Source organism: Manihot esculenta, chromosome 13 (genome assembly GCF_001659605.2).
Source record: "Manihot esculenta cultivar AM560-2 chromosome 13, M.esculenta_v8, whole genome shotgun sequence".
Taxonomy (NCBI): Eukaryota; Viridiplantae; Streptophyta; class Magnoliopsida; order Malpighiales; family Euphorbiaceae; genus Manihot; species Manihot esculenta.
In genome coordinates, this window is record NC_035173.2 from 3,483,453 (window position 1) to 3,507,057 (window position 23,605).

General features: G+C 33.0%; 4 protein-coding genes across 6 annotated transcripts; 3 read left to right on the plus strand and 1 right to left on the minus strand.

The window, feature by feature from the left end:
* The first annotated feature begins 973 nt into the window (after positions 1-973).
* Positions 974-5,255, plus strand: LOC110630406 (AP-1 complex subunit mu-2). Its single transcript, XM_021777893.2, has 11 exons — positions 974-1,341; positions 1,502-1,648; positions 1,762-1,824; positions 1,934-2,110; positions 2,199-2,302; positions 3,322-3,429; positions 3,540-3,636; positions 3,729-3,826; positions 3,937-4,078; positions 4,254-4,376; positions 4,771-5,255. Exons 1-11 carry the CDS (start codon positions 1,213-1,215, stop codon positions 4,867-4,869), a joined length of 1,287 nt encoding a protein of 428 aa, XP_021633585.1. The 5' UTR covers positions 974-1,212; the 3' UTR covers positions 4,870-5,255.
* A 1,079-nt stretch (positions 5,256-6,334) lies between these two features.
* LOC110630186 (disease resistance protein RPM1) lies at positions 6,335-8,956 on the plus strand. Of its 2 annotated transcripts, none has more exons than XM_021777542.2 (2): positions 6,335-6,722; positions 6,795-8,956. In XM_021777542.2, exon 2 carries the CDS (start codon positions 6,884-6,886, stop codon positions 8,594-8,596), a length of 1,713 nt encoding a protein of 570 aa, XP_021633234.1. In that variant the 5' UTR covers positions 6,335-6,722; positions 6,795-6,883; the 3' UTR covers positions 8,597-8,956. The 2 variants fall into 2 exon arrangements, with proteins under 2 accessions (XP_021633234.1, XP_021633235.1); XM_021777543.2 differs by lacking the exon at positions 6,335-6,722 and having other exon boundaries at positions 6,892-7,034; positions 7,129-8,956.
* Positions 8,957-9,375: 419 nt separating this feature from the next.
* Positions 9,376-11,734, plus strand: LOC110629706 (disease resistance protein RPM1). Its single transcript, XM_021776795.2, has one exon. It carries the CDS (start codon positions 9,851-9,853, stop codon positions 11,474-11,476), a length of 1,626 nt encoding a protein of 541 aa, XP_021632487.1. The 5' UTR covers positions 9,376-9,850; the 3' UTR covers positions 11,477-11,734.
* A 3,597-nt stretch (positions 11,735-15,331) lies between these two features.
* Positions 15,332-18,927, minus strand: LOC110629132 (lipase). 2 transcript variants are annotated; one of them, XR_006348184.1, is made up of 9 exons: positions 18,172-18,926; positions 17,948-18,042; positions 17,742-17,845; positions 17,504-17,604; positions 17,308-17,411; positions 16,694-17,131; positions 16,459-16,590; positions 15,667-16,003; positions 15,332-15,536 (listed from the first exon to the last, which is right to left on the minus strand). XR_006348184.1 is itself a non-coding variant. In XM_021776043.2 (8 exons), the coding sequence occupies exons 1-8, from the start codon at positions 18,430-18,432 to the stop codon at positions 15,838-15,840; spliced, it is 1,401 nt and encodes a 466-aa protein (XP_021631735.1). In that variant the 5' UTR covers positions 18,433-18,927; the 3' UTR covers positions 15,453-15,837. The 2 variants fall into 2 exon arrangements, 1 of the variants encoding a protein (XP_021631735.1); XM_021776043.2 differs by having other exon boundaries at positions 15,453-16,003; positions 18,172-18,927.
* Between the last annotated feature and the right edge of the window lie 4,678 nt (positions 18,928-23,605).

The following is a 23,605-nucleotide window of genomic DNA, read 5'->3' on the forward strand; positions in this document are numbered from 1 at the left end:
ATTTGTTTTCATCCTATTTTCAATTAAAATTATTATTGATTGATTTTTTTGAATTTATCCAATATAATTATAATTTCACATTATTTTTAAAATTATTATTAAAAAAAATTTATTAAACAATATTAAAAATAATTTAAAATAATATCTAATATAATTTAATTTAAAAATATAAAAAATAATAAATTATTTTTTAAATTATTTTTTTTAACTCTCAAACGTAATGCTAATAAGTTGTTTTTTTTTTAATTATACTAATATTTAAAATAAATTTTTAAAAAATTAATAATATATCAATTAAATTATGATTTAATGGATTAACCTGAGGTGGTTAAGTGATAAAAAATATATAATTTATTTAAATTATGGACTTAAGTCTACGTCCTCCCTCTCTTAAAAAAATTATTAATATAATAAATAATTATAAAAAAATATATACCTTTAATTTTATTATATTTTTATCATAAATTTTTAAATTATTATAATTTTATTTTAAAATTTACTAATGTGGCATGCTAACATAATATAATATATAAACTTTTATGATAATTTAATTAATTTTTTAATAATATAAATATCAGTGGAATATAATTAAAATAATTTTAAAAATAAAAATTTAATTAAAAAATAATAAATACATAAATTTTTTAGAGATTAACTTAATTTTGTTAAGAATTAAAATTGAAATTATAGAACATTAAATATTTGAATTTAAAAAATCATAATAATTAATGATAAAATTAGCTGTGGTCAGACAATTAGAAATCAAAAGTGTATGATTCAAATTATAGTCAAAATCGAAATCTCTGAATCCATGGACTATGGAGTCGATTTTAAGTCCTTCCTTTCCGGCCTTCCCAACTATGAATTCAGAATCAGACCAAAACCGGTATGTGGTCAGAGTAATGAACGGTCGAACCGCTTCCTCCTTGAACTTTTCATTTTTTTTTTCCCGGTTCAATTACAGGGATTGAAGAAAACACTATACTGCAATGGTTACGTCTTGCATCCTCCATTAGAGTGCTTTCACGTATTTACTCAAATCGCAGAGAGGTAGATCACATATTCCTCTCAACTATTTCATAATCTCCAGCATCCTCACTCATGATTCAAACACGCACCACTTCCTCTTCGTTTCCAGTTCAAGACTTCGATTAACACCAGATCTGATCCGTCAAATTAACCAGAGACAGAGAAAGGTATATATTTCAGTTGATGGCTGGGGCAGTTTCTGCTCTATTTCTCTTAGACATAAAGGGGCGTGTTCTGGTGTGGCGTGACTACCGTGGAGATGTCTCCGCCGTTCAAGCCGAACGTTTCTTCACCAAGCTGATTGAGAAAGAGGTTCTATTATTTTCACCCAATTTAATTGTATAATCAGGATCGATTTAGTGAAGATTTTAGGTTCCCAAAGCATATTTGTAATTCTCTGCTTGTTGTGAGCTTTTTTGTGGTCAAAACGGTGCACTTATTGTTCGTTTTGGTGTTTCTTTGTGATTTGCAGGGAGATCCGCAGTCTCAAGATCCGGTTGTGTACGATAATGGAGTCACTTACATGTTTATACAACACAGTAACGTTTATCTTATGACAGCGTCCAGGCAGAACTGCAATGCTGCTGGTCTCATCTCTTTCCTCCACCGCGTAGTTGACGTAAGTACCTATTGGTGTTAGTCATAGTTTCATGTCTTTATTGTTGCATCCAATTATCCTTGTATTTTCATTTAAATTGAGTTAATGTTATTTGATTTGCATATCTATTTTAGGTTTTTAAGCACTACTTCGAAGAGTTAGAAGAGGAATCGCTCAGAGATAACTTTGTTGTAGTGGTGGGTTGACAAATCAACCTTTGGTTTTTGTGATTTTAGTTTGTGTTTGATTATTTGAGAGCTTATGGTGGCTTGAGATTATGATTCTTATACCTTTTGCTGTTTGCAGTATGAGTTACTTGATGAAATGATGGATTTTGGCTATCCTCAGTACACAGAAGCAAAGATTCTTAGTGAATTTATCAAGACTGATGCCTACAGAATGGAAACTAATCAGAGGCCTCCCATGGCTGTCACAAATGCTGTGTCTTGGCGCAGTGAAGGGATATTTTACAAGAAGAATGAAGTATTTTTTGTCCCTTTTCCATTTTTTAAGTTGTCTATGAGATTTGAAAATTGTCAGATGATATATCTTCATTTGTTTTTTTGTTAAGGTTTTCTTGGATGTTGTGGAGAGTGTTAATATTCTTGTCAATAGCAATGGACAAGTAATTAGGTCAGATGTTGTTGGGGCACTGAAGATGAGAACTTATTTGAGGTATGTTGTTTAACGTTCAAATGTGTGATTCTTTATCCTAAAAGGAATTGCATGTTTGCTTAGTGAAAACTAAAGGATGGGATATTCATATGTCATATTTGAATGTTAGTGTTATATAAGTAATATGTATTTTGATAAATATGTTGTGGGAAATATCTAATATAAACAAAATCGTCACTTTGGCTTGTTAATGATGCTGCTTATTATCTTTTATTATTTTTTAAACTTTCCTCTTGTAAGTTCTTCAAGCTTCTTTATTGACACACACACACACACATGTATATGCTCTTCAGTGGTAGAGAAACTGTTTGATGAAACCTCCATTCTTAAATGGTTTTTGTGTTTTCCCAACCATCTTTTATTGTACAAAGTGTAAAGCTCCTTTAAACGATCTTGAATTTTTGGGAACTCTAGGTATCTTTCTTATCATGAAACCAGGTGTTATATGTGATGATTATTTGCTTGTGTACATGGTTTAATATTTCGAGAAAGTGTTTTTTCTGCTTTAATAAAATACACTTTACGTGGTATAATTACAGAAAAATAGGGCCCTGGGAAGGGACCTGGAGACAATCATTCCTTCAGCGAGACATAGCTGTTCTGTTAAAATATGGTGGATTTTCCTACATTAGATTAAATAGTTGGGATTTATTTGACATTGCTTGGAGCTGCTGTGGAGAAAAGCAATTTCTTAAATCTATTAATTAGAAAATATTGAAAATTGATTTAAAATTATTTTTGACATAAATTAGTCATTATGTTACCAAAATAACAAAACAGCTTTTTTCATACTATTTTTCTCAACAGTATTTAAAATGATGCTTTTCCAGAAAAGTGCTTTTCTGACTCCCAAACTCATTGCCAAACGGGCTCTAAATACTCTATAATGTACTTAATTCATTGTGACATGCATAACTCACAGATGTATAATCTGTCTCTGTTGTTATAAAGTCTTCTATGAGTGGTGGAGGATGTTAGCTGAAAACTCTTTTAAGTATTTGCTAACTTGTTTGTCACAGTGGCATGCCTGAGTGCAAGCTTGGCCTGAATGATAGAGTATTATTGGAGGCCCAAGGCCGTGCAACAAAGGGAAAGGCCATTGATTTGGAGGACATGAAATTTCATCAGTATGTAGCCTAATTCTCAGGTCTACTTGATTTCTCATGTTGTTTTAAGTTAGCAGTGCAAATACTGATTCATTCGAGCAAGCAAGCTAATTGCCCACTTTATGATTCAGGTGCGTGCGTTTGTCTCGATTTGAGAATGATCGGACAATATCCTTCATACCACCTGATGGGGCTTTTGATCTGATGACATATAGACTCAGCACGCAGGTACACCTACAGTTCATGATATCTTTTGTCTTCTCTTTCTTTCAGTTGCTTGTTTTATACCATTTAATGAGTTCTGTTATGCTTTCTTTCAGGTTAAGCCTTTGATTTGGGTGGAAGCTCAAGTCGAAAGGCATTCAAGGAGTCGTGTTGAGATCATGGTAAAAGCTAGGAGTCAATTCAAGGAGCGTAGGTAGTAAAATTTTTAGTTAACTATATGTTCTTTAGTTTATTCTAATGTTTAGAAACGTAGGTGGTCTGATATTTAGGTTTTCTGATTATTATCAAATGTCAATTATGCAGCACTGCAACAAATGTTGAGGTTGAATTGCCAGTTCCAGTTGATGCTTCCAATCCTAATATTCGGACATCAATGGGATCTGCATCATATGCCCCTGAACGTGATGCATTGATGTGGAAAATTAAATCTTTTCCCGGTGGAAAGGTATTACTTTGTTTATCTAATAAAATGACATTTTGAATTCACTTTTGCAGCCTATCTAAATATAAGAGCAATGGATCCAAAGAAATTACTAGTTACCTTTTGCACCTACGGATCTGCCTTATTCTGATACTGTCTGCACTTATTCTGAATCCTGATACTGTCTGCACTTATTCAGGAGTACATGTTGAGGGCAGAGTTCAGTCTTCCAAGCATAACTGCTGAAGAAGGCGCTCCTGAGAGAAAGGCTCCAATTCGTGTGAAATTTGAGATACCTTATTTCACTGTTTCAGGAATACAGGTACTGTATAAAATTGCTGGTCTGTTGCTTGTTGTGATGTTTGGAACCTTGAGGTTTTCTATATCATAGAGATTGAAATAAAGGCGTGATACTATATTTAGTTGGTCACTTAAACCTGTTAAATTTAATTTTGTATTCATAAGAGCCCAGTTGACTTGGTATAACATTCCTTTTTTGGATGCTGAGTAACTATATAGACTTTATTGGAAACCCCAAGGACATCTTTTGTAATCGTAAAATAAACTAACCAACTAGATGGTCCATGTATTATGAAGTTTGCCTTTTGATAATCATTTTTGAAGTTCCCAATTTGGTTGAGCGTGTCAGTATAGAAAGTTACTTGTTTTAATAAGCAAAGTTGTGGGTCATATATGTAGATGTTGCAATTCTGCAGGTTCGGTACCTAAAGATTATTGAGAAAAGTGGCTACCAGGCTCTTCCATGGGTGAGATATATAACTATGGCTGGTGAGTACGAGCTTAGGCTTATTTGAACAGCTTGATCAACTGGCATTTCGGATTTGCTTAGTTTATCTATCAGGTGGAATATCAGAGGAAGCAAGAATCTGTAGATAGACAAGGAACCTTGGGAAGCCAGTTCTTCAGGTCTAATGGTTTGCAAGGATACTTTTTTATTCTTTTTCTCTTCCTATTTTTACTTTGTGTATCATTGTTGTATTATCTACTGGCTTTGCATGCTAATTCAATCACTTTCTTTTGAAAATTATTCATGACCCGTGGTAATTCAGATTTTGAGCCTGTATTTGTTTTGAAATTGTGAACTTAGAGAAGTGGGCAGGTCAGTATTGGTTTGGAAGGATATTCTAATCTATTTTTCGGTCCTCTTTTTTTTTTTTAGTAACATCAGAAAGTAATTATCTATCCCATTATTTAAGATACATGCTGATTTGACGAAGAATTTTCTGTTAGGAATTAATAAATATGGTGTGTTAGCTATGTTTATATTGTGATGGTTCAGTTGTTTAGCTCAGTTTGGCCTTGTGCGTCGTTTTAGCTCTTGAAATTACCAGTTATATTCTCTGGTGTTGGAGAAGTAACTGCAGATTAATTTAGTTTGACTAAACAACTTCGGTAAAAAAGTATGATATTATTTACGAAAGTGTCAGTATCCTATGCAAATGCGAGGAAATTGTATGTTATTACTAGAATTTGGGCTGCTAAATCTGAGCTATGAGTTTGTTTACCTGAAGAGCAATCAAGTCCCCAATATAGTTGTCTACATTTCTTTTATTTATTATTGGGGGCAAAATGTTTCTAGAGTAGCCTAACTTCTTTGCAAATCAACATTCAATTCTTAAGAGGGGGAGTGAACATATGTTATGGTGGGCTCAAGTATCTGAAAGGTCTAAACAAATCAAGTCAAGCCTCATTCTATTATAGTTTTTCAATATCGAGTTAAATTCAATTCTGGCTTATTTAGTGAATAAACCGTACATAAATAAAGTTATACTTAACTTGTTTAAAAAACAATTGGAGTTTAGTTTAACTTGTATCAAATCGAGTTTTAAACAATTTGACTAGTTAATAGCCCTAATGCATGGTTTTTTTTTATAAGTGGTTTATTAACTTACTGAATATGTTATTTTAAGATTCTAAATGAGTTAATTATCAATAAAATCCAGTTGAATTTTATTTGTTAAACTAATATAAAAATTAAGATGAAATTTTATTTATTTGAAAAATAAAATAAATTAATGTACATTTTTATCCAATCCATTATCGAGTAGCTTACCAGCAGTCAAGTGATGCCATGGGGTGTCCAGTCCACAGCTAGCGAAGGGGTGGCTTCTGCTTGACCGACTCAGGTCAAAAACATTTACGTGGCACCTGACGAGCACCGACGTCGGAGACGATATCAAACTAATTAGGGTTATTATTGTAAAATGACATAAAAGTTATGAACTTTAAATTCAGTAGACCCAGCGCGCGACAGGTACTTGCACGCTGACGTTGAAAGAGGGAGGGAAGGGAAGGGATGGAGTTCGTCAAGAAACCTTGTTCGTAGTCGTAGTCTGTAGCCAGCCTTAATACAAAGCTTTCTAGAAAGCAAAAGGAAATTACGAAAGCTTCAGGATTAGTTGGTTGAAATTGGGGGATTTCCTTATTCTTCTATTTTTTTTTTTTTTTCAGTTCTTGGCTTCTTGCCCAACCTTCCTGGAAAATGATTGAAAGTCATTCGGAAACTTCAAGCAAGTTGTGGTGACGGGGTGATCGCCATAAATGATTACGACTTCATTCCAGGATCTCCTTGCTTTACGCTAATAATCTCCTCTTTGCAAACAATAGATAAGAACAATAGCAATAAACAATTGTAAAAGTTGTGAAGGTAAGAGTTCTTCAGCAATTTTTTAATCAAATTATAGAAAGCTTCCTGATTATCTCAAAACCTTCTTAACAGGGATATTGGAGTTCTTTGATAATTTTTTTATCAAATTGCAAAATTCTTGCTTTATCTTCACGGTCTAGAAGGAATTGATTGGCCTAGGAATGCCTTACTTCAGATTCACTTGCAAAACGGATGATGGAGACTCCTTCATCGCAGATCTGCAAAGAAGGAAATCTCAAGTTGACGGTGTTCCAAGAACATCAGTTGAAGTTGGAAGCAGCTCGTCCATGTCTAGCACCAATCATAAAACAGGTGAGAGTTCTTGTTTAGCAACTCTCACATCGAATTATGCAAAGCTTCCTGATCATCTCAAACGCTGCTTTGATTACTGCTGTATCTCCATTAGATACTTTATGGAGAAGGGAAAACTAGTTCGGCTTTTGTTGGCTGAAGGTCTAATACAAGAAAAACCAGGGGATATCATGGAGGATATAGCAGCAAACATTATCAGAGAGTTAATTGCCTTGGGAATGCTTCATCAAGAAAGAAATGGGACTGAACTAAAAGTACCTAGCATGTATCGCCAGGTTTCTCTTATTAAATCGGAGAAACAAGATTTTTTAGCTAATGCTGCAAATTCACCTTTGCGTGTGGTGATCTATGATGATGGTAAAGACATCACTTCTAACTTCAAAAGCCTTATAATTCGATCTTTGTTTGTGATTACTGCTGAACGCTGTTCATCATCCTTTGGAGCTACGAGAACGAGAGGCGTTTCTCGAGCTTCTGTGGAAACATTTTGTGGGTTGCAATTTCTGTTGGTGTTGGATTTGGATGGTGAGGTAGAGTATTTACCCAATGAAGTAGGAGATTTGGTTCATCTGAGATATTTAGGCTTGGTTAACTCAGAACTCAATGAGCTTCCACAGACCTTAGGTAATCTTCAAAAGCTGCAAACTTTGGATATAAGAATGTGTGGAAAACTGCATGGACTACCGATAGGAGTTCTAAGTATTCAAAATTTGAGGCACCTTCTAATGTCCAGATGCATCAATGATGGTGAAATTAGAGTCCCAAAGGGGATTGGAACATTGGCCAATCTTTACACTTGCACTGGTGTGTATGCTGGAGATGGCATTGCTAGTGAATTAGGCACCTTAACCCAACTAAGAGAACTTGGTGTTAAGCGTGTCAGTGAAGAGCATGCCAGTGAGCTATACGCTGCCATAATGAAGATGAAAAACCTCATCTCCTTGTCACTTGAAGCAGAGACAGCCTACACTGATGAAGATGAAAGACTAGCACTTTTTCCTGAATTTGAATTATTTTCCCCTCCGCCACTTGTTCAAGAGCTTTGTTTAGATGGTGGCCTAGTTGAAATGCCCGTTTGGCTTGCCTCCATGTCTAACCTCACCAGGTTAGAATTATATTTTTCTAATCTGACAGAGCCGCCGTCTACAGTCCTTCAGTTTCTTCCCAAATTAAGACATCTTAGTCTCCATGATGCCTATAGAGCAAGGTGCATTGATAAGGAGTTTTGCCAAGAAGGTGGTTTCCCAGAGTTGCAAACTCTTAATATTACTTCTACTTTTTTGGTGGATTGGACTGAGATAGTAAATGGAGCTTTTCCAAGGTTAAGGAGTCTCAGTTTTAATTGTTCAATGTTGAGGTTTCTTCCTGAAGGTTTGCAAAACATCTCTACACTTGAAGAACTCTCCTTGATTCCTTTGCACGGAGACCTTGCAAGGCGATTGAATAGTGTAGAGAATTACAAGATCAATCACATCTTAAAACTCGAGGCTTCCTTTCACTACCAACGGTTTCCCTGGATTGCTTATGTGGGTAGTCCACATGCTGTGTTGAAACAAGCTTGATTATTCCTAACTAGAATGTTTTTCAGGTGTGTTAATGAAAACGCTAATGATAAGATATATCTCAGGTGTGTCTACGACGAAGAATGCTCCTTTGAGCATCCAGTAGAGTGAGGGAGCAGTGTGTAGGAGAGCCAAGATTTTCGCAACCATCGCATACGATGTTGGTCTAATGACTTTGGTTGCTAAGGTGGCTTTCCATGTATTTAGCAGCAAATTTCTCAAGCTTGTATTGTCTTGTATTAGTCGTATAGAAAGGGAGCTGCTGTGAGAGAAGAGGGTTGGAAAGAATTTGTTGTAAGAATTACATGTTGAAAATGAAAAGGAAGAAATAATATCTTGTTAGTTCAGTTGCTGTTTTTACATTCTTACTGAAAACATGTTGTTTGCTTAATTGCTTTGTCTTTTTTGTTTTTGCCCTCCAACTCCAACACATTAGCTCTCTGGCTAGGCTGCTACATTAGGAAATACTTATGCTAGTGATAAATGGTAAGACGTTAATCGTTAGCCTGACTAATGGTAAATTTCTGAAATAATTTCACTAGTAATTTGGAGGTCTAGGAGTTTGATTGGTAGATTTTTCTTTAAAGGAATTTTCACTGATGCCCAGAGATGAAATTTCCACTCCGTCTGATCTTTCACAGTTATTTTGATTAATAATGAATGTTTTTCATGTTTTATTGTTCAGGATTTAGCAGAATATGCTGCTTTCTTTACCTTATATATATATATATATAGATATCCATGCACTAGGAAAAACAAAAACCTTTGGTGGATTAACAAAGGTAAAAGGAAGAATTGGGCTCCATTTTGATATGCAGCGAGTGAGACAGCAGAGCTCATTGCAGCACTCGTTTCCTCGGCTGGGGCCCAGGCTGCCACCATGAAATGGGTTCCGGATTCCTTTATGTCTCATTTCCGAAGTTAGGCCAGAATGAAAATGATGGATTAAATTCGCATAGTTTAGATGCTATAAAATATGTCTATATACTCGTATGATATATGGACAACCACATAACAACAAAAGGCTATAGCATAATGCGTAGACCACCAGACCAAAACCATTATCAAAATCAAACCCATCCAATTTCTTTGTTTTTTATGAAATAAAATAAAACAATGAGAAATGATGAAGTATGAAGCAATAGAAACATCATGAAAATGCTTTAAAAAATTTGATACACCTTTTGATATCTGAGAACTGCAAGAATTTGACCCACAACCTTGTTTGAACTCTTCTCTGTTCATTATCCAATTATGCCTTGCTTCTGCTTCACAAATAAATCTGGTAACAGAATCTGGTCCTTCTTTGCCAAGAGTCCAAGCAGCAAGTCTCCTGAAGTTGCTATTATCCCAAGTGTAAATGGAGTGGCCAAAAGCTTGTCCACTGCTAAAATCACCAACGGCAGAGGTGAGATTGCTTATTTTTCTGCCTCCAAATTCAACTGTGACAAGTTCCCAGATCATCTGAAATCCTGCTTTGAGTATTGCTGCATCGTTTCCAGGAGAAACTCTGTTGAGAAGGGAAGATTAGTTCGGCTTTTGCTGGCTGAAGGTCTCATACCAGAAAAAACAGGAGAAATCATGGAGGATAGAGCAGACAACATTATTGATGAGTTACTTGTCTTAGGAGTGCTTCAAAAATCAAGTGACAGAAATGGGCAACAAATTTCCAGCACGTCTCAAGAATTCTGTCTTGTTGAAGCTGATGAACAAGATTTTGTTGCCAAGGCTGCAAATTTACCTGCGCATGCAATAATAGAAGATGATGGAAAGAACATCCCTCCAAGCTTTAAGAGCCTTCAAATTCAATCACTATTTGTGATCACTGCACAACGCCGAGGTTTAGTTAATCAAGGCCTTTCTCGGGTTTATGTAGAAACACTCTGTGGTTTGCAATCTCTATCATTGTTGGATTTGGATGGCGTAGTAGAATATTTACCTGATGAAGTTGGAGACTTGGTTCACCTCAGGTATTTGGGATTGGCCAACTCAAAACTACAAGAGCTTCCAAAAACATTAGCAAATCTTCAAAAACTACAAACTTTAGATATAAGATTCTGTAATCTAAGTGCACTGCCTATGGAGATTCTGAATTTTCAGCAGCTGAGACACCTTTTAATGGAAAACGAATTATTGAGCAGAGCAGTAACAATACCAAATGGGATTGGAAAGCTGGTGAATCTTCACACTTGCACTGGTGTGTTTGCTGGATGTGGAATCTTCAACGAATTCAGCAGTTTAACCCAGCTGCAAAAATTTGGTGTTACGTGTGTGTCTGAAGATCATGCTAGTGAAGTATTTGCAGCCATAATGAAGATGAAAAATCTTACCTCTCTGTCATTAAGATCAGACACAGAGGCCTGTGAGGGTACTTTTTTTCCTGATATGGAACAATTTTCTCCTCCACCTCTCCTTCAGGAACTTCATTTAGATGGTCGCTTATTCGAAATGCCCCAATGGCTTGCCTCCATGGAGAACCTCACCACTCTTTTTTTATCCTCTTCTTGTCTCTATGAGAACCCAACTTCAGTCCTTCAGTTTCTTCCAAAACTACAAATTCTAACTCTATGGGAAGCCTACCAGAAAAAACTCATTTGTAAAGAATTTTGCAATGCAGGTGGGTTCCCGGCGCTGCAATCTCTTACCATTGCTGCTAAGTATCTAGTGGCGTGGACTGAGATTGCAAATGGTGCTTTTCCAAGTTTAAGGTGTCTCAGTTTTAACGATTGCCCCAACTTGATGTTTCTTCCTGAAGGTTTACAGAACATTAAGACACTCGAAAGTCTGTATTTGCGCAAAGTGCATGAAGACCTTGTCAGGAGATTGATGAGTGTAGAGAATTATAAGGTAAAGCATATTTCTGATCTGAAGTTTAAATGATATCAGAGTACTTCAGATTGAAATCAGGCAATGAAAATAAAAAGGAAAAGAAAAAGAAAAAAATCACTGAAGAGGAAAATGTATTCATCTTGTGCTTGGTGGGTCTTTAAGCATTGGTGAGTTTTTGGTGAATACTAGGTGAAGAGATCTGTATGCAATTAAACAAAGTGTTTGATTATGTTCTAGTGTTTGTATTGCACTTGTATTACCAAAATATGTTTGAGGGGCCTAATCAAATCATTTGTGGTCATTTTTATCCATATGAGGCCATTTTTACCAAAAATTCAAAGCTGCAAATGTCATGAGCATAACCTCTAGTGGAAATTTAGGTGGCTCTGAATCCATGCTCTGCAGCTTCAATTCCTGATAACCTCTCCAGCAATTGGTTAAAATCTTCTTCTCGGCTGCTCGGCCAACTCCAAAACGCTGTCTGCCTTTCGTCAGTATCTCATGTGCTCTTAAAAGACTTTCACAGTCTGCATCCTCCTTGCACTTCAACCATGCAAAGGCTAATAGGAGAAAGATAAAATACTTGAGTAGAAAACGTATATAGTCCTGAGCTCACGGACGGACTCAACCGTGGGGCAAAGGACTCCATGGGCCTCCTTAAACTTTTAAAATTTTTTTAAAAATATATAGATAATTTTTTCTAAATATGAAAAATTATCATTAGATCTCTCTTTAAAAAATTTACCAATCCATTTGTATTTTAAAATTATTTAATTAAATTGCCCTTATATTTTATAATATCAAAACCTTTAATTCATTTGTGAAAGAAATTTTTATTATTTAATCTCTCATCTTCTCTATTATTTTTCAATTTAAAAAATTTATTTCTCATTTTTTAAATTTCAAGTTCAAATCTCCATTAAATTTTTTTTTAGATTATTTACTCATTATTTAATTTAATTTTATATATTATTTTTATTATTAATAATTTGTTATTTATTTTACTTAATTATTAATTTACAATTAAAATTATAAAAAATAAATTTTAATAGATTAAAATATTTATTTTTTTAAAAAAATTAAATTTAAATCATATATTAAAATATTATATTATTTTAATAGTATTATTTTTTAGGGTAATTTATGATTTAGTCTCTGGGTATTACCATTATTAACAAGTCAGTCCCTGTATTTTTAGAAACCTATTAAAACGTCCTTATGTTTTATTTCCGTCAACGAAATAGTCCTTCCGTCCTATTTTCCGTTAAAATTAGATAAAGGAGGAGAGAGAAAATTTTTAAAATCCAATTTTACCCTCAAATAAAACCATTTATTTAGTCCTTGTATATTACAATTATTAACAAGTTAGTCCTTACATTTTCAAAAATCTATTAAAATATTTTTATCTTTTTTCATATCTATTAAAATGTCCTTATCGTTTATTTTTGTCAACGAAGAAGAAGAAGAATTTTTTAGGATAATTTATGATTTAGTCCCTGGGTATTACCATTATTAATAAGTCAGTCCCTGTATTTTTAGAAACCTATTAAAACGTCCTTATGTTTTATTTCCGTCAACGAAATAGTCCTTCCGTCCTATTTTCCGTTAAAATTAGATAAAGGAGGAGAGAGAAAATTTTTAAAATCCAATTTTACCCTTAAATAAAACCATTTATTTAGTCCTTATATATTACAATTATTAACAAGTTAGTCCTTACATTTTCAAAAATCTATTAAAATATTTTTATCTTTTTTCATATCTATTAAAACGTCCTTATCGTTTTTTTATGTCAACCAAATAGTCCCTATCTTTTCTCAGATCTATTAAAACGTCCTTATCGTTTCTTTTTGTCAACGAAGAAGAAGATCTTAAAAATTTAATTACAGTATTATTATATTTATATTAATATCTTAAAAATAATAAAATATATTATAAAAAATAATTAAAAATTTTATTACTTAACGAATATATATAATATCACTAAATTATTTTTATACATTTAATTATAATATAATATTAATTTAATGATACTAAAATTATCTATTACCAATAATTCTTTATTTAAATATTAATAATACAATATATTGAATATTGATATATTAAAAATTATAAAAAAAATATAATATAAATAATATTATTAAATTAATATAATATTTTTTTAAAAGCAAAATTACGTGTATTAATAAAATTTCATCAAATATAGAGGGATATCATCCTAAACAAAGAGGCAATTATACTTGATAAATTTTTTAATCAAAGTATGAGCGGCTAGAGTAGTATTGTGATGAACCCATCTAATAGAAATATAAATTTTAGAGTTTAACAAAGATTTATAATCCTTCAAAATAAAATTTCTGCACAAGATAATTTGACAAAAATATTTCTCATTCTTTCTTATCTCTTCAACATAAATCATTAAAATCTCCCGAATAAAGTCACAAAAGAGAGTTTTTACGAGATAAAACTCAAATAAGATTCCAAGACTGACATCATCATTGCGATTCTGAAAACTCATAATAACCAGTAAATCTCCAGTAAACATGACCTTCCGAGACAATCGAATTAATAAAATTTGAAAAAAAGTCAACCATAGAAACAGATACATAACTTTTCCACATTAACGAAAACTTCATCCCAATCCTTATCTATTGATTGAGAAGCAAACATCAAATATAAAAAATTATGAAAAAATTTCATGTGAGAATAAAAAGTTTTTGTTTCTGTAAAAAATAAAATATTCAGCTTATAACTAGTAACCAAATCCTTCATACATTAACTGTCCGAGAATTATCAAATTTTCGACAGTTTTAATACAGAACGATCATTATTTTTTATTATTCTAATATTTGACGGATGAGCTGTTTCGATACTCAATTAACAGAGATATCTTTTATGAAATGAGAAAAAAGAAAAAGTTAGATTTAATAAAACAAAAGTAAAAATATCATGACACGGAAGGACATGTAAAGAAAATTTAAATTAACTTTTAAAATAATATAATATAATATAAATATATTATTATAATATATTAATAATTAAAAAATAAAAAAATAAAATTTAACCAAACAGCACTTTGAGTGGTGCCAGATCACAACTAATCGATATTTAAAAAAAAAAAAACTCTATAAAAATGTCAGATCACAGCGCGCATGTAAGTGATCAAATTCTAAATTTATAAATATTTTTTTATTAATACTAAATTTATAAATTTTTTTATTCTCGAACTCCAAGAAATTCTCCGAATCAGCAGTCCCAAAAGGCTGGCAGCCTTCAATAACAATTGGCAACTCCTAGAATCTTTGCAGCTCCGATCTGCGAGTCTTTGGACACACCATTGGAGCTAACCTGTATGAATTTAATCATCTTCCTGGCTCGCACTTTATCCTTAAGAAAGCCCAACTTCAATCGAGAAAAGAAAAAGGAAAAACCCAGTAGAAGGAAACATGATAACTTACAGGACTTTCCTTTATTATTATTTTTTTGTCCATATATTTTTTTTCCACTATTCTCCTCTCTATATGAAAAACTTGGTAGTTAATTTCCAAGTGAAAATTTTTCTACTCTATATGAAATAACCATTGCAAACTTCTTATTCTTTTTCACTCCATTAAATGTATGAATCTTCTGTTAAATGAAAGCAGTAGGGAAGTGTTGCTAACCCAATTCAGTAACCAGCATGTGATATGCCCTTTTATAACTGATCTAGTAGTTGAAGGTATCAAATATCTAATGGAATGTCCTCATATTTAAGCTATTCTCTTTCATGTGAAATGGATTCTGCCGTTTTGTATTCGGCGTCCTCTAAATTTTGACATGGTATATTACAGTAACTGTAACAACTATCTAAGAGGTTAGATCATGATTTCAACATGTATTCTAATAAATATATACCTCGAAAGAGCTATCTTAGAGGTTAGGTCATGATTTCAACATGTATTCTATAAATCTTTGCAGGATATGTTGATTAGCTTAAGCTATCTTCCAAGTTGTGATCTCTCAACACAAGATTACAATAATTAATTATAACTGAAAAAGAAAAGAAAAAGATAGCATCTAAGCAACTAACCCAGCAACACTGCTAGTCCACTGAGTTCTAAATAGAAACTACGGTTGCCATCTTTAGCAAACCTTTTGGGGTGGGGGGAAGGAGCAGAAATAGCAAAACAAGAGTACAGAAGAACAGCCAATGGGCATTTTCAAGAAGGCCTGGGTTGACAATTACTCAGGACAGTAATTTCTTGATGAAATTTGCATTTACAATGAAAATTGAAAAGATGGAAACAATACTACTACTGCAATTGTTATAAATTTAAAGAATTGACTAGCAAAACTATATGTCAAGTCTTTTCTTTTTTCTTTTTTTCCCTTTTTTCTTTATGAATCTTCTAGTTGTGTCTGGTGACTGCACTAAACTATTGGTGGGGGCCCGCTTGGTTCGGTAGGGTTTGTCGAGTCTTCCTAAATGCGTGCTTTCTGCAACGTTCAAAGATGCTATCATATATAAGATCAAACTGCGCTCCTGCTCTTTCCCTGTTTAGAATGAAAAGAATATGATCTGCTTCCATAGTCTTGTAGTACCTGCATCACAACAGAGGCCACCTCTATGTCAGCTTGTTGAGGGATCAAGACACAGATACTAGATTTCGATATATCCTGACATCACTTTCTTGAACTGCCTTATTGGGAATTGTCTTCTATATGCAATTACAATCTGTTACTAATTCCAGAATTCAGATATGTCCATGTTCCAACTTGATTCAGATGCTTTTCCACAAGCTTCTTGAACATCAGGAAGCCTAAATCAATGTCTGCTTTCTTGTTTCCATTTTTTCACTTTTTCTGAAAACTAAGTATATTCAAAGCTAGAATGTCTCATGATATGAAATGTCTTACATAAGAGAACTGGGATGGCAATTTTCAAAACTATTTGTGTGGTTGTGATGAAATAGCTATTCTTGACATGTAGCAGTAAGTAGGATTTAGCACAAGTAATCTTAAGCGAGTGCCTACAAAGCGAAAGTTTTATAACTAACCAGATTCCTGGTTGCAAGGGTAGACACTCAGAATCGTTTGCAACGTTACAACTCGGATGTTCGATTGGGATACGAGGGTGAGTGGTGGATATGGTGTTGAGAGCTCCATCATTTACCTGCCAGTCTTCGTCCCTGCATATAAATACACACAAACATGAGTTGCAATGCAATTCAATTGTTCTTCTTCAAGTTCAATCAGTAAGTAATATCACAACAAATGCAGTCTAAATCAAACCTGTATCCTTTGTAAGGGGGAGGGACATCTGGAGGAAAACGCCATTGGCTCATCTGCAACACTCTTATAAAAAACAATGGATGGATTCCAAGGAGGCTTGAAGGAACTGTGACACCCATTATTTTTGTAGTACACTTGGTAGCATAGCTGAAATAGAAAGTATTTGGAAAGGTTTGAAGATGAGAGTTGAGTTTCATAGACCCTTGAATTGTAAGATCAGGAAGTATCCAATCTCCTGTTGCAAATGGACCACTATTGCCTAAAAGGCAATCAAGAAGACCCAAAATTCCCATTTTTCTCCATGACATGTTAAAGTGATCAAATCCAAAATTATAATAATCCTTCAGCATGCCTATGTCAAGCCAATCATAGATTATCACTCCTAGGCGCAGGAGCTGAAGCAGACATATTGGTTTCAATGTTCTTCCATCTTCTGGCCTGAATTTGAAGCACATTTAGACACAAAGATCAGCCAGTTTGAGCTACAAATCATGAAATAGAATAATGGCTATGGTTTCATGCATTAAATAGCATCATTTAGGCAAATCTCAGCACAAGAAAATCAATAGGCAGCCTTTGATCATGCTCATTTGTCATGTAGAGAAGGTACTCACTGCATCCCATCGAAGTATGTTCTTGTGGTCCCATTGAAGGCTCCAGATAAGGATGTGAGGCTTAGTACCCAATTCTCAGAAGTGTTCTCATATCCCTTGAAAGCCTAGAAAACATTAAGAAGATTCAATCGAACAAAAAGCTTTGAAGATAGATTATTTGGTCAAGTGCTGACAAGTTTAGACAAATTAGACTAACCTTATCAGCAAGCATTTGCTGCAGCACTCGAACAACCTGTGCTCCTGCAGAATGCCCAACAAAATGAATTGGGTGATCCTCATCCCATTCAGGATAGTGTCCTGCATCCCAATCCACAACAAACAAAAGCAGCTTCATATTTGAACCAAGTCTCCAATGCAAGGAATCATCAAAATATAAAACAGACAAAAATAGAGGGGAAAAAAAAGCATAAAAGAACAGGTAGAGATGCTCAAACCTTGTTCATAAATCCGTCCAAATTGAGAGTGCCCGCAGGCCTTGCTGTGTTCTTCACCATAATCAACTTGCCCACCTTTCAAATAATAGAACAACTCGCGAGCCCTGAAACCCAGTAACTCTCAGAAACTGAACATGCACAATAACAAACAACAGCTAAAAGGAAGACAACGACGAACATAAAATTACAAGCTTTTTGGCACCAACCTATCGTATATGCTGGTTAGGGACCCCAAATCAGGCACCAGAACCTTCTCATCTTTCTTTTCAGCCCCAGCAAAATAGGATAAGCCTCCTAATCTCTGAACCCAATTGAAACCAAAAACCCACATGAGAACTTAATGAGATTGATGATTTCCAGAAAGAAAAATTAATTAAACAAGAAAAAACTCAAAACCCATTTGAGATTGTAATGAGAAAATATCACACACCCCTTTGCCAAATCCAAAGATTCCATGGACCAACACAATAGGAGGCAGGTCATCACCATTGGTGGTATTTTGTGATGCCTCTCTACGCTCCTCCTCTTTCACCACAATATTCATATTAGGTTTGCAAAACCATTCGTTCAAAGTCTGCGAGAGATCACCAGCCACACCCGAGCTGAATATGTATAAGCCATATAGCAAATGCACTACAATACTAACAAATAGCTCTGTTAATTGCAGAGCAGATATCCACCACCTTATCATTTTTCTCAAAATCACCAATAAAAAACAACAAATCCCAAAACAGAGCCCTCTTCAAAACTAGAAACCCACCACCTAAAAAGAAACACCTCTTGCAAAGGTCTAAACTTTGTCCTAAAGAATGAAAACCTGTGTGTCTGTGAAGAGACCACTGCCACAGGAAGAGAGAACAAAGAGAGCCTAAAAGAAGAAGGAAAATGAAGCTCCTCTCACCTCTCCCTCTTCCTCTCTCTCTCTCACAATCTAATTTGTTTTTTGACTCTTTTGGCTACAATTTCAAACTTTGAAAATGGATAGCCTCCCTCAATTTTCTCATGTCTTACCTCACACAAAAGTCTAGACCAATCAAGAAAGCTCAAAGCATTACTGTTCATTCATTTCCTTTTCTTGCCAATACAATTGCCAACACAGCCAATATTTGGGCTGGGTTTTTTTCCATGTGTCCTTGCTTTAGCCGCTTTCCTATACAACTTTTGTGCAAAATCTTCCATGGACCCACTAAATTTGGGCAACCTAACCCATTAAATAATAAAACCCAATAATTATTAGCCTCTAATTATTGATAATTAACATATTTATAAGGTGGAAATTTCGAATTCTTTGTGGGTTTTACTTCCCAAGAATGGTGTGCTGGATCAGCGTTGGCTTTTGGAAGCTTCCCCACTCCAGCCAACACCAAACCCCAACCGTATTATTATCCTTGTGGATTTGATACATCATTTCAAGTATCATTACTATATTCAACAAATGATCCGGTAACACACGCGCCACATATACCGTGCATCCCACTCCAAATCATAATTTTTTTTTTCTTATAAAGAATCATGAAAGCGTTAAATTCAGTTTAGATCTTTGATTTATACATCGCGTGAAATGCATGAAACAATTCGTTTTTAATACGAAACTCATGACACCCGCTGTCAGAGAAAATTGTGGTGCATATGTTGTCCCACACTACTTGCTCTGCTAGCCGCATTTCGCACATGCACTTGCACTATTGCACACTGTTCCCATTGTTAATAAATTATATTAAACCTTTTTTTTAAATCATAAATTACATCAAACTTTTTTGATAAATTATATTTTTTAATATTATTAGATCAATAAAAAAATTTTGCAGTAGTAATTATCTATGGAGAGAATTTGAATTTAAATTTAAAAACACATGGTTAAGAATTTAAATTTTCATTTCAATTCAGGATCGCAATTGGTTAGATGTGAGAGAGATTTAGGGATAGTTTCAAAGTAAATGTTGTTGGCCTTTCTCTTTTTTTTTTTTTTTCCTTTTTTACTTAAATTTGAAGCGATGGTCTGCTTTCGATGCTACCAAAGTTTGTTTTGTTGCGCGGAAAAATGAAAAGAAAAGAAAGCGTTAGTTAAACGTCCATAATTCTTATTTGGATTACTTGTGAATCCTTATCACCAACTCCTAGTTTGTTTTCTTTTTTTTTATAAAAAAAAGAGATTAACAAAAAAGATTAACTAAAGAAATGAAAATTACCTCTTCGAATCCATAAGATCAACATGCGACTATAAATCTAATAACAAGAAAAGCCTATGGTTCTATACCTCCCTATATCGGACCCTCAAGCCAACCATCAGCAAACTCAAGGGAATTATTGCTAAGCAAGCTACGGCTATACCACTATAGCTCCCAGCAATATGGGTACTCAAAAGCTTCTAAATGGAGACTAACAAAAAACATAAACAAAGAAAACAAAGAAAAAAAATGATAATATAAAACTAGTGGTTGTCATTCCTTTGTTTAAAAACAAAAAAAGCCAAGGAAAGGTGAATGGCTTGGAGGTAGAAACAACCTCGAGTAGTAAAGAGAAGCAAGAGAAAAATTAAATAAATAAAATATACACACTCAGTTCAAGAATAAAGGCGGATTATTATCAAAAACATAACTTTTGACAAAATTTTTTGTCCTATAAAATACTATTCTCAAAGATAAATGATTCCCTGCCATAACTTCTCATTTTTATACTCCAAATTAGAGGAAGTAACGGTAAATTTAAAGTGTGAAATCACTTTTACATTTATGAGAAAAAAGATAAAATTTTTATATATAAAATCATAATTATATTAAGCAAAAAATTAGCATTAAAATAATAGAGTTAATATGAAATTTTATAATTTTATATAATGAATATAAATTTGATGTAGACAATAATTATCTATAATTTAAAATATTTTATTTGAAAACCCCTTTGAGGTTCTATTTATTGAAAATTTAATTATTTAATAAATTATATAAAATAAGATCCATTAAAATCGTGATATGTGTACATATAATTCGAAAAAATCATACAAATCTTTCCATAATGGTCGGACCGCCAATAGAAAGTCCTAATACATTGAGTATAAAAAATCAAGCCTCTGACTCTCCTGAATTTATCAAAACCTAAATTTACAGACTGACCTTTTCAAAGTCTGTAGAGGATGGGCAAATCCACCCTCAAAACTCATACTACAACGAAACTTTAAAGGCAGATGTGGTCGACTCCAGTGATCGGAAAGAACTTACCTCTATATAGGTTGAATGAACCAGGCATGATCCGATGAAGTTAGAATAATGATGCTAACTCCTACGCATAATATCGAGATCATAAATGCGTGTACAAAATATATGAACTAGCTAGTTTCACATTTATTATTCTATCACCCATCGTTAATGTGCCGCCTGACATACTTGTACAAAAACATTTCTGTCTAATACGATGGGGACATGGCACTAGAAGCGTGAGATATATATATATATTATTGACTTAATCCAAATAAGAGGTTGCTTCTTCTTCTCTAATAAAAAAAAAAACCTTCTTCACTCTCACCGACAGATAGAGAAAAATCCTAAAACCCATCCTCCCTCTTTAAAGAGTTTTCTCTTCTCCTCTTCTCATCTCTTTTCTGTTTTATTCCTCTCGACACCATTAAAGAGTCTCAGATTTAACTTGAACGTCAGAGGGTTTTCATCGAAGGTTTTTCTGTTTTATTTCTCTCGACACCATTAAAGGGTCTCAGACCTAACTTGAGCGTTAGAAGATTTTTATCGAACACCTTCGATTGACACCTGACCTTTTTTCTCATTTAAGACTCTTTCTTCAAGATCAGTTATGGAAGGACTCGTATGAAATTTCCAAAACATATATCCTCATCGGTCTAGTCACAGATCAATAATTGATCCTCAAATCGAATTTCTGTCTTGGTGTCCGCATCTAACCACTCTACCGAATCTGACCTCATCACTATTTATTAAAAAATATGATTCGCATGGCAGTGTAAAATATTGTTTGAAAATTTAATAATAAAATATTTACATAACCTATCATAATTTAAAAAAAAAACATCACATGTAATTTTTTATTATTTTTAATTTTAAAATGTATACCACATTAATATTATATAAAAATAATATTAATTATAATTATAAACTATAACTATAACCATCTAATTCTAATTATAAATACAGTTATAAGATTAAATATATATTATATTTAATATATTATAATGAATAATGATCAATTGATTTTTAAATGGCTTAATTTTATTATTTTTTATTATTTTAATCAAATTATTTTTTTATTTCTTTTTAATAGTATTAAAATTTCTCACTCTTCTTATTCATTTTTTTTATAAAATTAAATGTTAAAAATAAATGAGTATCCAAATATTAATGAAATTATAATAACCCATACTATAAACATTAATAATTTTAATTGTATCTTGTTAAATATTATATGTTTAATTAAAATATTTATAAATAATTGATAAATAGTTAACATATTTAATAATAAGTAATTTATAAGAATATTTATCATTAAAATTATTAATATTAAATAAATACGTGGTGAAATTTTAAAATAAAATAAAAATAATATACTTAATAAAAGCAATTTAAAAGTTTATTATTTATAAATAATAAAATGAAAAATTGATCCCTCTCAATTTATTTTATTTAGTTTATAACTTAAATTTATAAGTTCACAAGATATTATAAATAAACATATCAGAATATTTTTTAGAGTTTTATAAATTAGTTTAAATAACTTATAAATTAAAATAGATATCCCTCAATTAAATCACTAATGTTCGGTAATTAAAAGTGATTATAATATTTAATTAACTAACTGAATAAATATTTATTATTAAAATAATTAATAACTATTGCAATAACTGTGGAACGAGACTTATTGATAAATCTGGTTTTTCATGAGAATATATTTACACAAAAAAGAAAAAAAAAAAAAAACTTTATGAAGAATAAACTCGATGGCTCTGAAAACTTCAGTACATGAAGGATTTTTTTTTTTTTTTTTTTTTTTTTTACAATGTTCAAAACTACAGAGAATGAAATCGAAAGACTCGATTTCAGACTCTAGACGATATTCAGAAAGTGTCTTCAATTATCTGGACTAGACAGTTTTAGCGAAAAATTATAAATATTTCAAGCAGGTGGCTGTCGACCAATCAACAGCGTTCAAAACGTGTTCAATTGCCAGCCGCTAAATTTGACTCCGTCTTTACCGTTAATATTTAGAAAACATGGACGACAAGGGATCCGGGTTACCCGATTCCCTAGGGCTCCATGTTAGTTGGCTTGGGTTTGAGGCCTATCTGTGGATTTGGTTTGGGTTCACCAATAGCAATGTATTTTTATATTTCTTGTCAATAAATGCAATATCTTCTGTTAAAAAAAAATGCCCACCGCTGAATTGGGATATGGTCTCTTTTCCTAACGTTGAATCACACACCTTAGATATTGGAATGGAAGAATGCCAATTTCTATTGGTAAAAATTACCAACGGAGTTTATAACGATGGCCGGAATTTATTTACCAATATATTATCAATGGATTTTATTAAATTTTTAATAAAAAATTATTAATAATCCAAAAAAATTATTACCAAGTTAGAGCCCTGCTTGATAATTAAGAGGCCTTGGATCAATGACTAGCCTCTGGGCTTGTCCCTGTTGGGCTTTGCAGGCTGAGTTGTGTTTTGTTAATTTGCACCGTTTAATCTTGAAATTTTATTTTGATAAAAAAAAAAAATTTCCCTCTCTTTTAGATTTACAGGTTGTTTTTGCGTTTTGCTGGGGCCCAGTCAGAACGGCCCAAGCAATCTCAATGAGCACTGCTCAGCTATTGGCTACTCTATAGTCCATATCGAAATCG

Coding starts and splice junctions, on each gene's coding strand:
- LOC110630406 (XM_021777893.2), top strand. CDS start 1,213: ATGGCTGGGGCAGTTTCTGCTCTATTTCTCTTAGACATAAAGGGGCGT. Junction 1,649..1,761: donor TCCTCCACCGCGTAGTTGAC/GTAAGTACCTAT, acceptor TATCTATTTTAG/GTTTTTAAGCACTACTTCGA. Junction 4,377..4,770: donor TCACTGTTTCAGGAATACAG/GTACTGTATAAA, acceptor GCAATTCTGCAG/GTTCGGTACCTAAAGATTAT.
- LOC110630186 (XM_021777542.2), top strand. CDS start 6,884: ATGCCTTACTTCAGATTCACTTGCAAAACGGATGATGGAGACTCCTTC.
- LOC110629706 (XM_021776795.2), top strand. CDS start 9,851: ATGCCTTGCTTCTGCTTCACAAATAAATCTGGTAACAGAATCTGGTCC.
- LOC110629132 (XM_021776043.2), bottom strand. CDS start 18,432: ATGATAAGGTGGTGGATATCTGCTCTGCAATTAACAGAGCTATTTGTT. Junction 17,846..17,947: donor CTAACCAGCATATACGATAG/GTTGGTGCCAAA, acceptor ACTGGGTTTCAG/GGCTCGCGAGTTGTTCTATT. Junction 16,591..16,693: donor CCCCCTTACAAAGGATACAG/GTTTGATTTAGA, acceptor ATTTATATGCAG/GGACGAAGACTGGCAGGTAA.